Source organism: Apodemus sylvaticus, chromosome 7 (assembly GCF_947179515.1).
Source record: "Apodemus sylvaticus chromosome 7, mApoSyl1.1, whole genome shotgun sequence".
Lineage (NCBI taxonomy): Eukaryota > Metazoa > Chordata > Mammalia > Rodentia > Muridae > Apodemus > Apodemus sylvaticus.
Window position 1 is genome coordinate 57,344,997 of NC_067478.1, and position 15,757 is coordinate 57,360,753.

A 15,757-nucleotide genomic window follows, 5' to 3' on the forward strand; every position below is an offset into this window, starting at 1 on the left:
TCCAGTTGCTATGGTTACAAGACTGGTGTGAGAGAGATCGTGACAGGGATGGAGAGGAGCATCCCTAAGCAAAAGTTAGGGTGTCCAAACCACGGAACTGGGAGCTTGAAATTGGCTCATCTGCGGGGAGGCTCAGGTGTGTGAGCCTCTGGACATTTTGCTCTTTGTAGATTGTCATTCATCCCCAGGAGATGGGAGGAGGTAGAGGCTGGGCCGTGGGTTCTGCAGAGGAGAGAGACAGGAGTGACTTTGTTTTGTGTATTTGGATTATCTTATTGATGTCTTTCCTGGCACTCCCAAGGCACAGGGGTAGTTCCCTGGGCTGACACTGCTGTTCTTTGTTAAACCTTCACCATGCCCAGTAGCTGATCTTGCTATATCCTTAGAAATTTGGCAGCCGTTCAGCACAGCTTAACTACCAGGAGGAAGGGAAGTAACACTCCCTCCAGTTAATATTGATCCTGCTCAGCTTTGCTTCTGAGTACCAGGTTGTGTTTGGCATTTGTACTTCCAGGCTGGGGACAGGAGACAGGTCTGGCAGAGGTTTTGTCATGGGGTGGAGAGAGAGAGTGTGAGGAAGGTTGTTGTCTTACAGGTTGGTTTTCTTTTTCTCTTTTGAGACAGTCACATGTATTCCGGGCTGGCCTCAAACTCAGTCTGTAGCTGAGTTTGTGCACCATTCCTAGTTTGTGCAGTTCTGGGGATCAAAACCACAGCTTTCATTTATTTTTTAATATATATATATATATATATATATATATATATATATATATATATATATATATACATACACACTATAGCTGTCTTCAGACACACCAGAAGAGGGCATCGGATCCCATTACAGATGGTTGTGAGCCACCATGTAGTTGCCGTGAATTGAATTCAGTACCTCTGGAAGAGCAGTCAGTGCTCTTAACCACTGAGCCATCTCTCCGGCCCAAAACCACAGCTTTCTGCATGCTAGGCAAGCACCCTACCCACTGAGCCACACTCCCAGTGTTTCTAATGTATTCCCTGGTGATGCCTTGACTGTCGCCTGAGAACACTGTGCAGGGGGAACCGGCTGCTTTGCCTCACGGACTTCCAAGTTGTGCTTGCTCCAGGCCTGGGTTTCTGTACTGCCTTGAGTCTTGCCGGTGTTTTCTCCAACCTTGGCAAACCCTGGAGTCTTGTGAGGCTCTGCTGACTCTATCTGGGATCTGGCTCAACCTTCTCAGTGAGCCTCTGACTTGCCTGGCTCAGAGTTCTAAGCCTGTTGTTGACATGAAAACACAGCTCTCTCCTCAAAGGAATACAAAATACAAGGTAATTTATTCTGGAGCAAGAGACGAGCAACCGTAGCCTAGGAATATGGATTCAGGCTGCCTCCAATGCCATAGTCAGGTGTGGTAATGCTTTCATGTAGTATGTATGATTATATAAAAATCAACATGTTTTATAAGGACCTTGGGGGCAGCGGATAGGCAGGTTACGGCAGAGTGGGGGGCCCTTTGTAGGTCTCAGAAGCTGTGTTTGATGACACTTGGAAGGAGTGCTATATTAACACACACCAAAAGTCATGTGACAACTAAAGGCTGTTAGGTCAGACAAATGGGTGGTTATTGAGGGAGCTAAAGATAGCCCGAGATGATTTGGATCTGAATCTGCAACATTCCAACTCTCCGTAAGTTTAATCTGTCAATCACAGCCTTATAGAGTCTTTAACTCTGTGTGTGTCTGTCTGCCTGTCTGTGTCTATGTCTGTATCTGTTTTCCCTGCAAACTTCAGTCCATACTGCTCTCTCTGCTTGGTACTCTCTGCAAGGCTGACAATTTCCTTCCAACTACAAGTCCCCTTCTTAGAGCAGCCTTCCCGAACCTCTCCAGCAAATGCGGCCCTTCACCTAATGTCTCCCAGGTAGCTTTGCAGCATTTGCAACTGTCTGAGTTCATGTGTACACAGTGTAAACTTTGTGGGGTGAGGGCCTCTCACCACTCCATCTAACTACGGCAGGAGGCTGGCAAGAATGGTAGCAGACTCTTAGGAAGAACTTATTAGTGGTAATGTACCATCATAGCATGACCTCTGGATGTTGCTACTTGGCTGCAGTGTCAGAGTTCAGTATGGTTGTATGTCATGTTACAACATTTTAGTTGTGAGCTACAGAAAGAACCAAAGTGGATGGAATCTTAGATGATGCCTTTATGCCAGCGAAACTTCCTTGCTTAGACATCGGTACACGATAAAGATGCTTTATTGTAGATACCAGTTCCAGGGCCCAGAGTAAGAAGGGACACAGAGCAGACCCTAAATTCTAAACTGTGCCCTGGGCTCTCAGAGACGATAGATAAGAGGATTTGGTGCTTGGAAACTGGAGGCCAGTGGAGACACGTTCTTGCTCTGAAAGGAGATATGAATGGTCCTTTTCCTGTGTGCATTTCACCTGAACACATGTGTGCATTTAAATGTGGTTCCTTGCCAGGTGTAATTTAATAAAGGCCCAGCCATGTGTAACAGTGACACAGCAGAGCCCAGAGCCAAAGATGAGGCTGGGCTCAGGTGCTCCAAACCACTGGGTGTTTCTAGGACCTGAATAGTTTTGAGAATAAGGTACAGCCTGGCCGGGTGGCTTTGGGTTAGAGTTTGGATAATATCCTTTCTCTCAACCAGTCACTCAAGAGTTCCAGGTTGGAAGGTTTTTACCAGAGAGTGTCCCTGCTGTCCCTGTCATCACCAACTGTAATAGTCACCTTGAACAAGAGACAACCTGCATCTGTGTGTGTATGGATCTGCTAAGGTTCTGTTTTAGGAAGTTTCTTTGCTTTTCTTTTAAAACAGTGTTATGTTCTATTTTTCTTTTGCCTGCTCCATTTTGCTTTGAGGCAGCAGCTCTCTGTGCAGTCCACACTGTTCTGGAACTCACTGTGTAGTGCAGGCTGGCCTGGGATTCCTCCTCCTCCTCCTCCTTCTGCTTCCCAAGTGCTGGTACAACGTTCCACCATGCCTAGCTCCTTCTGATTTGTTTTTGTTTTTCTTTCTTTTATTTCTTTGTTTAGACTTATTTATTTTTATGTGCATTAATTTTTTTTTTTTTTTTTTGCCTGTATGCATGTCTTTTGAGAGTGCCAGATCCTCTAGAAGTGGAGTTACAGATAGTTGTGAACTGCTACATGGGTGCTGGGAATTGAACCTTGGTCCTCTGGAATTGCAGCCAGTACTCTTAACCACTGACCCATCTCTGCAGACCCTCAACCCCCTTTTAAAAAACTCTACTATATGCTATTTAGAAAGTGCCCCTTATTTATAGCACAGCCCATTTGGCCACTTGTGCCCCACAGACTGAGACAGCTAGAGACTTGATTGGTTGTAGTTTGGAGCCAGGAGGTGGGTAACAGGGAAGTGGGGAGTCTGTATCCCAGGAGTACCTCCCAGTGGCTCTGTTTTGTAGTTGCTTGGCCATGTTTGCTCATGTGCCCTTTCTCTGATGAGAACTGAAGGATCCCTAGTTGGTTCTCTGGGACCCTCGGAAAGCTCACTCCTCACAAAGGCAGGGGAGGACTGAGCGTAGGCTTCTGTTGCACTGGGCTTCTTGGAGTAGGTTCCTGTAAGTGGCTTGTCCATTTGGCACATTGTGGATTTATTTCCAGTGATGCAGGCTTGGTGATCCAGGGCCTGCTCCCTATCTTACAGCATGCATAACTTGCAACCCAGCAGTCATTAGTGGGAAGAACTGTGGATCTTGTTCTAGTGCTAGAGGCAGAGATAAACATTCAGGCTTGAGGTGCCTAAAGGTTGAGCAGTTGTTATGGAAGACTCATGTTTCTATCATGGGTGTATGTAAAGTATGCAAACGTGCATGAGGAAGCCTGGGATTGACGTTGGCTGTCTTCCTCAATCACTACTCCAAATCACTGAGTGTGGAGCTCACTGAGTTGAGTAGGCTGGCTGACTGGGCAGTGTGCCTTTGCCTTTCCAGCACTCGAATTTCAGGGGGATATATGGCTTTTTTTTTGTTTTTAAAGGGTGCTGGAGGTCTGAGGTCCTCATAATTTCATGGCTGTTTTATCCACTAGCCTTCTCCCTGGCCTGTTGTGGAAAATGTGAGGAGAAAAAAAAAGTGTGTGTGTGTGTGTGTGTGTGTGTGTGTGTATGTGTGTGTGTCACAAACACATGAGTATGCAGGTGTAGTCATTTGCATGTAGTGCAGAGGAGAATGTCAAGTGTCCTCTATTGTTCTTTCTTTGAACTATGAATCGGATGCTCAGTTTCAGCTAGGCTGATAGACCAGTAAATGCCCAGAAGTTGCCCTGCTATCTCCCAATGCCACAATTATAGGAACATGCAGCTATGTCCCACTTTTTGCTTTTTACTGGGGATTCAAACTCAGATCCTTACACACACTGAGCCCACACCTCCAGCTGTTTAAATGTAAAGGAACTCAGAGCTGTGTGATTGATGGTGACTGGTCCCTTCACCCATTCATTCATTCATTCACTCATTCACTCACTCACTCACTCAGTGCCTCCTGTCTATGAGACACTGGAGCAGGAATGTGGCAAGGAGCAAGGCGTGGCTGCGTGACATTCCTTCTAAGCTTTGCCAGAGGAGATGCCACTGTGGGTACAGGGGTGTAGACTGGGTGCTGGTCTATGCCTCCAGTGACCCGCAAGATAATTAGACCAGACACACTCTGGGAGGCAGAACACGGGACAACCCAAGGACTAGCTCTGTGAAGCTGGAACTTTGTGTGGGAGTCCCAAGGCTGCTCCTGACTGGAGTGTGAGGCCTGGGAAGAGGTGACCCACCCATCAGAAGGTGTACATCTCTTAGGCAGTTAAGATAGTGTCCCGTGCTGGTGCCACAAGGGTCTAGCCTGAGTGTTGGAAAGGAGGGACCCTGCCTTCTGTCTGGCATGTCGAGACAATGAACACGCCAGTAAAGCTTCAAGTGTGGTTTTAGGTGATAGAATTGTTCTGCCAGAGGAGCCTGTGCAGAGGAGCTCCTGGGAGCTGAGTGCCAATGCCTGATAAAAGCCGGGAGCTGCTTCATTCAGTGGGCAAACCCTGGGGAGAGAGCGGCCTTTTCCCAGGAAGTGAAAGTACTGCCGGTGGAAGCCATGGGCTGGGCATGCAGCTGAGTTGCTAGAGTGCTTGGCTGGCATGCATGAAGTCCTGGGTTCCACCCTGCGCAGCTCATAAACTGTGAGGGTGCACACCCGTAATCCTAACGCTCAGAGGGTAGAGGCAGGGGAACCAAGGTCAGTCCTAGCATGGAGTGAGTTCCAGGCCATCCTGGGCTACATAACAACCAGATGAAAGAAGGGAGGGAGGGAGAGAAAGGTGGGGAGGAAGAGGTGAAGGAACAAAGAGAAGGAGGGAGTGAGAGAAAAAGGAAAGGAGGGAAGAAAAGGAAGGAAAGAGGGATAAAGAAAGTATAGGCCAGGCCACACAGTGTAGGCCGGCACGTCTACTAGTTATCTGTAGGATGTCCCATCCCTTGTGGCTCTTGATGCTGTGTTTGGTGTCAGTGTGCAGGCGGGCACAGTGCAGGGATGTCCTGTGTTAGCACAACTTCTTCATGCTGGGCTAACAGGTGTTAACTTGGGACAAGACCGAAATCCGAGAAGATTCCTCATGATTTTAGGAAGTCTTCTTTTGGGGGGTGGAGGGTGATTTCACTTGAGGGTAGGTTAAGGTAGAGGCATGTCAGGGCTGGCCAGCAGGTTTTGTTTTGTGTCTACACTGACCGGACGGCAGCAACTGTGTGCATGCAATGTTGAGGAAGCTTCAGAAGCCAGATCTGGGCTTGGAGATTCAGGGTGCTTCTTTAACCACGTGTTCTGTTTTGGCCTTGGGTTCCACATAGTGGAGGCAAAATGGTAGGAGATGGCGTCTCTGCCCAAGACGTTGGCTGTGCACAGGACACAGTCGGCAATGTTTATTATATCTCATCTGTGGACATAACATTGTACTTTAGATTCACCGCCCTCTGCTTTCTTAATTAGTTAATCAATTATTTTTGGAATGTTAGTGTTGTATGGTCAAAAGTGGAACATTTTTTTCCTCGTAAGTCTTTAAAACATGAGCAATAACAGTGTTCTTGTGGCCATATATACAGCATTGTGTTTTTTGATGTTGTTGTATTATTGTTGTTTCCAGATTCTAGTTCTTTCATTTAGCATGTACTATATATGACTTGGATTTTTCATTTTTCATAATTAAGTCTTTCTTGTTATCCTGACCTTAGAGATAAGGAAACACTCAGTAGCCCAGGCAGTGGTGGCACATACCTTTAATCCCAGCACTTGGGAAGCAGAGGACAGTGGATCTCTGTGAATTAGAGGCCAGCCTGGTCTACAGAGTGAGTTCCAGGACAGCCAGTATTGCACAGAGAGAACCTGTCTTGAAAAACAAAACAACAAAACAACAATAACAACAATAACAACAACAAAAACCAAACCAAACCAGCCAACAAACCAAACAAACATAGCAAACCCTCAGGAAGGTGATCAATGCATCCAATTGGGATTTGACTACAGTCCCTGAGTTAGAAATGGGGTCCCTATGGGGTTGCAAACCTTTTTGGCTCCTTCAGTTCTTTCTCTAACTCTTCCACCAGGGACCCCACACTCAGTCCAATGCTCTTCCTCATAAGAAGAACAATATCAACCAATCAGACCCCCCAGAGCTCCCAGGGACTAAGCCACCAACCAAGGGGTACACAGGGCTCCAGTTGCATATGTAGCAGAGGACAGCCTTGTCAGGTATCAATGGGAGGAGAGGTCCTTGGTCCTATGAAGGCTCAATAGATGCCCCAGTGTAGGGGAATTGAGGGCAGGGAGGTGGGAGTGGATGGGTGGGTGGAGGAACACCCTCATAGAAGCAGCGGGAGGGGGATGGGATAGGGGGTTTCTGGGAGGGGGGAAACTGGGTAAGGGGATACCACTTGAAATGTAAATAAAGAAAATATCCAATAATACACATATGTAAGCTGGGCAGTGGTGGCACACGCCTGTAATCCCAGCACTCTGGAAGGCAGAGGCAGGAGAATTTCTGAGTTCAAGACCAGCCTGGTCTACAGAGTGAGTTCCAGGACAGCCAGGGCTATACAGAGAAACCCTGCCTCGGGAAAAAAACCAAATCCAAAAAACAACAACAGAAAAATACACATATATACACAAATATACATACACATATACACATATATACATATACACATATACACATATACATATATACATATATATAAATGGGGTCCCATACTCTTGAGCATCCTTCTCTTATCTAACTGTGCCTTTTGGGTTTTTGTTTGTTAGTTTGTTTGCTTGCTTGTTTGATTTCAAATACATGTTTATGCTTCTGTGGGAGTGCCCAGAGACGAGAAGAGAGTGTCAGATCTCCTCAAACTGGCATTACAGATGATGGGGAGCCACCACGTGGGTTCTGAGACCCTAACTCTGCTCCTCTGGACGAGCAGCCGGTACTCCTAGTGGCTGAGCCATCTCTCCAGCTCACCCTTGTGGTTTATGTTTCTTTGTTGCTGTTTTTTGAAATTGGGTATCAGGTAACAAACATGCTCTGTAGCCAGGATGGGCTTCAGCCTTTGGTTCTCTTGCCTCCAGCTAGCAGTGTTGGGATGACAGGTGGGCATCCCCATCTCTGGGTTTATGTGGTGCCCGGGATCTACCCAGGGTTCTGCTCACATTAAGCCGCTGAGCCACATCCTAGCCCACAGCTGTGCCTGTCTGCACCTGGGCTCTATTTTTGGAGCTTTTAGAAACCATCTGAAGGGTCAAGACATGAACGTAACTCAAGTACTCTTTTGAGCATGAACACCATGTTTTTCCAGAGCCCGGGTACATGAGACCGCACTGTACCGATCACTAGATGTGGGTGTGTACTGGAAGTATAGGGGCAGCACGTGACCTTGATAGTCTCTTCTCAGGCCAGACTTTTTTGGTAAAATTGATTTTATTTTATGTATATTGGTATGTGCCTGTATTGGTATGTGTTTGCCTATGTACCGCATGCATATAGTGCCCTAGAGGCCAGACGAGACCAGTAGGTCCTCTGAAACTATAATTACAGAGAGCTGTGAGCTGCTACATATGTGCTGGGAACTGAACTCAGTTCTTTTACAAGGACAACAAGTGCTCTTCACCACCGAGCCATCCCTCTGGCACACATGGTCACTGAAGTTTAAAATTCTGTTTGGAAACACTAAAATGCCATAAACAGAGAGGGGATCTGTGTGCTACCAAGATGGAGGAGTGGCTCAGCCAGACGCATCCGTACAGAAGGGTGAGGTGGGTGTGTGGAGGTAGAGAGGCACAGAAACATAGCTCAGTGCAACTTTGGACTAACAAACTATAGGTTAGTCCAAGTGACCCTGATTCCAAGACCCTGGTTGAGTTGCTGGGGTCTACAGCCCTGTTACAAGGATTCTTCCCATTGACTTCAAAAAGAGAAAGAGGTTTCTCCTTTTGTGTCATTCCTTTTGGATGAGATTGGCTTGACAGAGAGCTGTAGCACTCAATGCAAGGATGTAGTGATTCTTACCCATGAAGCCAAAGGAATTGGGGCTCAAGAGATGGCTCAGGCACTAAGAGCTGCTCTTGCAGAGAGGCCCTAAGGTCTGTCCCCGGCACCTACATCAGACACCCCACAACTGACTGCCCATGGCCCTGGCTTCAGAGGGTCTGATACTCCCCAGACTCCAAGAGCACCTGCCTTCAGGTATACAGACTCACAGACACACATAGACTCAAAATTGGAAAACAATTAAAAAAATGTTTAAAAACCAGAGAATTTTGCTGTCAAGGTTATTTAAAACCCAAGCTCCTTTGAGCTCTGCTCTCCTTTGTAAACCTCATCTTCTCTCTCTAGACGGTGGTGTCCCCAAGCTTTCCTGGGAGCCAGAGGTTGCTTGGGAATCATGACAATCTTGTCAGTTTCCTGTCTTTACACTGCAGGAAGCTCCCTGGGCACATAATGCTTTGCTTAAGAAAGACTTGGCTTTTCTTTCTTAAGTTACAGTTTGGGGACATGTTGACATGAATGTGCATTTTGTTCATCTTAGGCTTCCAGTGTCTCACTCTCGTTGTTCAGTGTGTGTGTATATGTGTGTGTGTACGTGTGCACATGTGGAGGCCAGGGACAACTTTGGGTGTGATTTCTCAGGTGACACCTACCTGTCTCCCAACTCTGGGATCTTTCACTTTCTGTAGATTCACCAGTTCTGGCCACCAAAGTCCAGGGATCTACGTGCTTCTGTCCCCCAGCACTGGGATCACAAGCTCAGGCCATCCTCCTCCTCAGATTTTTTCTTTAATGTAGGTTCCCAGGGTTGAATCCAGGACTCTGTGCTTGTGTGGCAGGCACTTGACTGAGCAAGCTCTTCCGCCTCCCTTTCGGTCGAGGTTCTAGTGATGATATCCTCCCACCAAATCCTGCCTTTCCACCAGCATTCCCTTCAGGCATGCCCTTTAGTGGTAAACATGTTGCCATTTGAAGTTTTAACTTGTTCCTTACGAGCCTGGCAGCGGCTTCCCTCCGACAGCCACCTGGAGCATCACACTTGTGGGGAGGGGATGACTCTTTGATTCAAGTCTCCCTTTTTATTTCCTGGACTTGCTCAAAGGTGCACTAAGGCTCCTTAGCTTTCCACCTTCCTCTTAGTTGCTTTTAAATAACTCGTATGGCAAAGCATGGTACTCTGATGCCAGATACCATGCTGATTGCTTGGGCATCGTTATCCTGAGAAAGGAAGCTGAATAAGATTTGTGATGGCCAGGCTGCCTTCTTTCAGGAGCCAGGATGCCCTCTGGTGTGCCTGGCAAGGGCACCAGGAGTTAGAGTGGAGAGGCGGGGACACATGTGCCAGCCTTCCGTGACAATTCACGCTTGCTGATCATGTGTGATGGCCCAGAGAGAGGACTCGTCTCCATCTGGCATGCGTTTTGAGCTCTGCCAGGAGGTGAGCTTTGTTCCCACATACATACCCATAGATCTCAGTAACTGAAGCTATTATCATCACTTAGCAGCCCTTTCAGAAAGCCTTATTTCCACTCCAAAACACCACTTTGATTTGCCAAAGTGCTACAATGTTGCATCCTGGCAATTGATCAGCATTTACTGCCAAATTCCGTAAACCCTCTGCGGGGCTGCCTGATGGGGCAAATGTGTCTGTGATGTGTGTTAGGGTCTTACACCAGGCCTGGTGCCTGGAAGTGGAGAACAGCTGTCCTTAGATGCATTCATTCATTAATTCAGTGTTTATACTTCGATTGGGCAGGAAATCCACATTTGCTTAAGGCGCCTAGCTGAGAAATATCATTTTGAGAAACTGTCAGGTTAAGATTTGCTATGAATGTGAACTGTGGATGGGTTCATGAAATTCAGATATGAAGCCAACCTGAGGCTGAGGTGGGAATAAGCCCTGCTGGTCATATTCAGAGACTGAAATGTAATTAGTTGTTGATCATAGAGAAACTATGGCAAAGGACTCAACACCCAACTGAGCTTCTCATTAATAAATCTCAGAATTTTTTTTCCATTGAAGAGTCAGCATAAGCATAAGAGGAGATTATTGGTGAATAAAAAGAAACCCTCTTTAGTAAATAGAGCACACACACACACAAAAAAAAAACAAGCCCAGTGGATGAGTTCATTTGTAGAGTCTTGTTAACAAGGCCACAGGGATGAGGTATATTCAGTGGTAGTGTTTACTGAGCACCTGGAAGGCCCTGGGTTTGGTCCCAGCGCTACCCACAGAAGATTTGTAATGGAAGAAGGAGAATCCCATGATGCTGCTGCCAAAGGGACAAGATGGGGCAGGTGAATTTGATACTGTCCACCATGCATGGCTTCACGGCTCTAAGCAAGGTTACTAGGTTTTAGCATCGAGCCTTCCCACCTGCCTGCTCTGTTTCAAGACACCAGCAGCACTTCCTGTAAGCTGGCCTAATTCAAACAATTGGGACACACACACACACACACACACACACACACACACACACGGGGACTCTTTGGGAGGAGGATGCGTATGTTTGGCTCCAGTGACAGGGAGACATGAGCGGGTAATGAGGGTGACCACGGGGAAAACGTACATCTATGAGAGGTCATAATGAAGCCCACTATGTGTAATTAGTATATGCTACTAATTTTGAAACAGTCAATTATCACTAAAATTATCAAGCCGGGGCAGGCAAGATGGCTCAGTAGGTATTTACTTGATGTCAAGCCTGATGACCTGAGCGTGAACCCCCAACCTAAACAGGAGAAAAAAGGAATACATTTTTTCCCCGACTTTCATATGTGTACCATGGCATGTGTGCGTGTGCTCACACACACACAAACATAAACACACTTGACATATTAAATGAATGTAATAAAAATTATCAGGTTAAGTTCAAAGGTTTGTCTCCTTTCCCCAGCCCTCCTGGTAGCAAAGGAATCAACACGTTGAGAACCACAACGTCCAAAGAATGTGGGTGGAGATCTTAGACATGGTGCCAAGACCAATGGAGGGGCAGGCCTTGCACAGCAGAATGAAGGCCCACATGCCTGCAGCATGCTGCTGGCTGACCGGCTGTGAGGTGCAGCCCTAGATTAGCGATACAGGAGAGAAGGACTTGGAGATTTGGAGCGGTTAGCCCTCCGCGTGTTCTCAACACCCTGGCTTTCCCCTGCACTTCTCCCTGACTCCAGCAGCATCAGGGAGAACAAATGGACCTGGAGCAAGTGGTGCATGGAGGGAGAGGGACCCAGAGCAGCTGGGTCCTCCTGTGTCTTCTGCCACACCATAGGACACCCATAGCCCAGCATGTGTAGCCCAGTAGTGGACTGACAACAAAACAATTTTAAAGACTTTATTTTCCAATCTCCCCTTGTAGTTGGGGTGGCCAACGAGTGGGCTTTTCCCAAGAGGAGAAAATGTTTACGGGTTTGTACACGTTGGGAGTGTGGTGCTCTCAGAGCCCAGGAGAGGGTATTGGGCTGCTTCAGCCACAGTTACAGGTGGTCATGAGCCTCCTGACATGCTTGCTGGGTTGTAAGAGTAGTACATGTTCTTCATGGCTGAGACATCTCTCCATTCCCAAGAACAGAGTTTTCTTTTTTGGATTTTTTTTTTTTTTTCGAGACAGGGTTTCTCTGTATAGCCCTGGCTGTCCTGGAACTCACTTTGTAGACTGTACTGGCTAGTTTTGTGTGTCAAGTTGACACAGGCTGGAGTTATCACAGAGAAAGGAGCTTCAGTTGGGGAAATGCCTCCATGAAATCCAGCTGTGGGGCATTTTCTCAATTAGTGATCAAGTGGGGAGGGCCCCTTGTGGGTGGTACCACCTTTGGGCTGGTGCTCTTGGGTTCTATAAGAGAGTAGGCTGAGCAAGCCAGGGGAAGCAAGCCAGTAAGAAACATCCCTCCATGGCCTCTGCATCAGCTCCTGCATGAGTTCCAGTCCTGGCTTCCTTTAGTAATGAACTGCAGCGTGGAAGTGTAAGCGCAATAAACCCTTTCCTCCCCAACTTGCTTCTTGGTCATGATGTTTGTGCAGGAATAGAAACCCTGACTAAGACATAGACCAAGCTGGCCTCGAACACGGAAATCTGCCTGCCTCTGCCTCCCAGAGTGCTGGGATTACAGACGTGCACCACCACCACCCGGCCAGAGTTTTCTATTAGAGAAGCAGCTAAAATATTCGTGTATATATTTAGTAGCAAGAGCTGGAAATGGAAGAAATCACAGATGTAATTGGATAGAGGTGGGCAGCAGCTGCATGGCTCCAGGGGGTAAGGTGCTTGCTGTCAGTCCTGGTCACCTGGGGTCTAAGTAGTAGAAGGTGAGAACTGACATGTGTCTTACTGTGGCACACATGCATGTACACATGTGGGCACACATATGAATACACAAGATAAAGGGCAAAGATGTTAAAGCCAGATGTGCCTTAGAAAGGGCCGATGGCTTTTTGAGAGGAAAATTGGCAGAGGAAGGGAAGACTGAAGATGAGCCTCAGATTTCCTTAGCTCTGAACTATTTTCATGGAAAAGTACCTTGCTTTTAATGGCTGGCAACCAGAGCACCCTCTTGGTTAAAGATAAATAGGATAAAGTGTGAGGAAACCTACTAAGGGAAAAAATGACCAGAATGGCTGGAAACCAGAGTGGAGTTCTGCCAGAGGCGAGGTCATTACACCAGAGACTGCCCTCGGGCCAGGACTGCAGCCAGTACTGGCGAGCCAGCGTCACCAGGCTCAAGGACATCCAGAAAGGAGTACAGGGCATGGGTTCTGAAGTCTCTAAAGACTGTGCAGCTGGCTTTGAACCCTGACATTTCCCCCTTATAATTACCCCAGACTTTGCCTAAACAGCTGTGATTCTAATGTAATGTCTTCTTTCCTCCCAGCTGGGCCAGTGAACCATGGAGCTATATTTTGGCGAATACCAACACGTACAGCAGGAATACGGGGTCCACCTGAGACTTGCCAGTGATGACACTCCAAAGCCAAGGAATTCCCAGCCCTCCAAGGCAGGCTCCTATGGTGTCAGTATCAGGGTTCAGGGAATTGATGGTCACCCTTACATAGTCCTGAATAACACTGAACGGTGTCTAGCAGGCACACCTTTCCCAGAAAATGGGCCATCGTTTCCATCTTCAATGATAAATAACCTGTCCCTACATCCAAGCAATGGAACCGTGTTGAAGGAGAACACTCCAGAGGAGCTGCAGCTTCCAGAAAACCCGTACCTGCAAACCAGCCCGATCCGAGGCCAGAAGCAGTTCTCCCTCCACGAAGGCAGGAATGGAGTTCTAGAGCGCAAAGACGGGCCCACGAAACTACCCCACGTGCTCAATTTCCAGAGGCACCCTGAGCTTCTGCAGCCTTATGACCCAGAAAAGAATGAGCTGAACTCGAAGAAGCACCACCCTCCCGAGAGTCCTTGGCTGAGAAATGCGACAGAGGAAGGGACCAACTGTAAGAAGTCCCGGAGCTGCTTTCCCAAACCCTGCGGTTCCCAGCCCAACAGCCCTTCCAGTTCGGAAGATTTAGCCAAGACCAATATGACAGCAATCCGTCTCTGCAGCTCCGTGGTCATAGAAGACCCCCAAAAGCAGACCTCAGTGTGCGTGAACGTTCAGAGGTGCGCCAAGGAGGGGGTGGGAGAGGAGACCCTTTCCCCTCGACGGAAATCCCCAACTGCCCCCAGCCCACAGGCCTATGCTGAAACCAAGAAAAGTAGGCCAGACGTGCTACCCTTCCGGCGACAAGATTCCGCAGGACCCATCCTGGATGGAGCTCGGTCACGCAGGTCCTCTTCGTCATCCACGACTCCCACTTCAGCCACTTCCTTGTACAAATTTTTACTTGACGATCAGGAATGTGCCATCCACGCTGACAGTGTCAACCGTCATGAAAACAGAAGGTATATTCCCTTCTTGCCAGGAACTGGGCGGGATATCGATACCTGCTCAATTCCTGGTGTGGACCAGTTAATTGAAAAATTTGACCAGAAGCCTGGCCTTCAGAGGAGAGGAAGGTCTGGGAAGAGAAACAGGATCAATCCAGACGACAGGAAAAGATCCCGAAGTGTAGATAGTGCCTTTCCATTTGGTCTCCAGGGAAACACAGAATACCTCACAGAGTTCAGCAGGAATCTGGGCAAGTCTAGCGAGCACCTCCTTCGGCCGTCCCAGGTCTTCCCGCAGAGGTCAGTGGGCCAGGAGCACCGTGGGAAGCACAGTCCCAGCAGCACACCCGCAAAGCCTAAGGGCGCCGCCCAGGGCGCTCCAGGTGCCCACCCCAAGCCTCCCCTGCAGAACAAAGATGGGAAAGTTCTGAACAAAGGAACTCAGGAAAGCATGGGGGCATGTGCCCCCTCCCTTCCAGCACAGAATAAAAAAGAGGAAGAAATCAAAATAGCCACTGCCACGTTGATGTTACAGAACCGGGCGGTGGCAGCTGCATCTGATTCGGGTGCCAAGAAAATTTCAGTGAAGACATTTCCTCCCGACTCTAGTACTCAGGTAACAGTTGTGGTTTTTCCTTTTCAAAGTCGCCTAAGCTATGTGCCCTAGGAATGAGTGTCCTATGTCTTGACTCAGTAGCAGTACAGTTGATGATTTTGTGTGTGTACATACACATGTGCCTATATGTACGCATACATAGGTGTGCAGGTACATGTGTGTGTGGAGGGCATAGGTTGGCATCAACTGTCATCCTCTATCGATCTCCACCTTATTTTTTGAGACGGGATCTCTCACTGAACCAGGAGCTCACTGATGGAGTTACACTTGTCTCCATCTGCCCGGAGCTGGGCTCTTAGTCTACCCAGGGCCTGGCTCTTGTATGTGTGCTGGGCGATAACTCAGAACCTCGTGCTTTCAAGGCAAGTGCTTTACCAACTGAGCCATTTCCCCTTCCTGGCAGGTTGTTGTTGTTGTTGTTGTTGTTATTGTTATTATTATTCAGATTATGTCCCACTGCCAACTGTATAGTTTTCTAGGTTATTCTGAGTGCTTCTGGGTTCACTTTTTGCAAACATCCCTATGGCATAGTACAGAGAGAGCCATTGCTCTTTAAGGGTGTGACATTTGCATGTACCTAGAATGAGTTTTAACACATAGGTTCTAAGGTTAAGTTTGTATCCATATAAGTGACTGCATTGGTGTCTAGTCTGGAAAATTAGGTTAATCCTAATTTAGGTCAATGACAAAGTGATAGGTTCTAAGTGGTACATTGAATGTTTTGATAGTAGTAGTAGTAAACAAATTAATAACA

General features: G+C 47.6%; 1 protein-coding gene across 1 annotated transcript in view; it reads left to right on the forward strand.

The window, feature by feature from the left end:
- The window catches only part of Cgnl1 (cingulin like 1), a 157,559-nt gene that overhangs the window by 36,317 nt on the left and 105,485 nt on the right, over positions 1–15,757 (forward strand). Inside the window, exon 2 of the mRNA XM_052187858.1 lies at positions 13,384–15,003. Within this exon, the coding sequence (XP_052043818.1) occupies positions 13,399–15,003 (1,605 nt within the window). The 5' untranslated portion in view covers positions 13,384–13,398. The remainder of the gene's footprint in view (positions 1–13,383; positions 15,004–15,757) is intronic.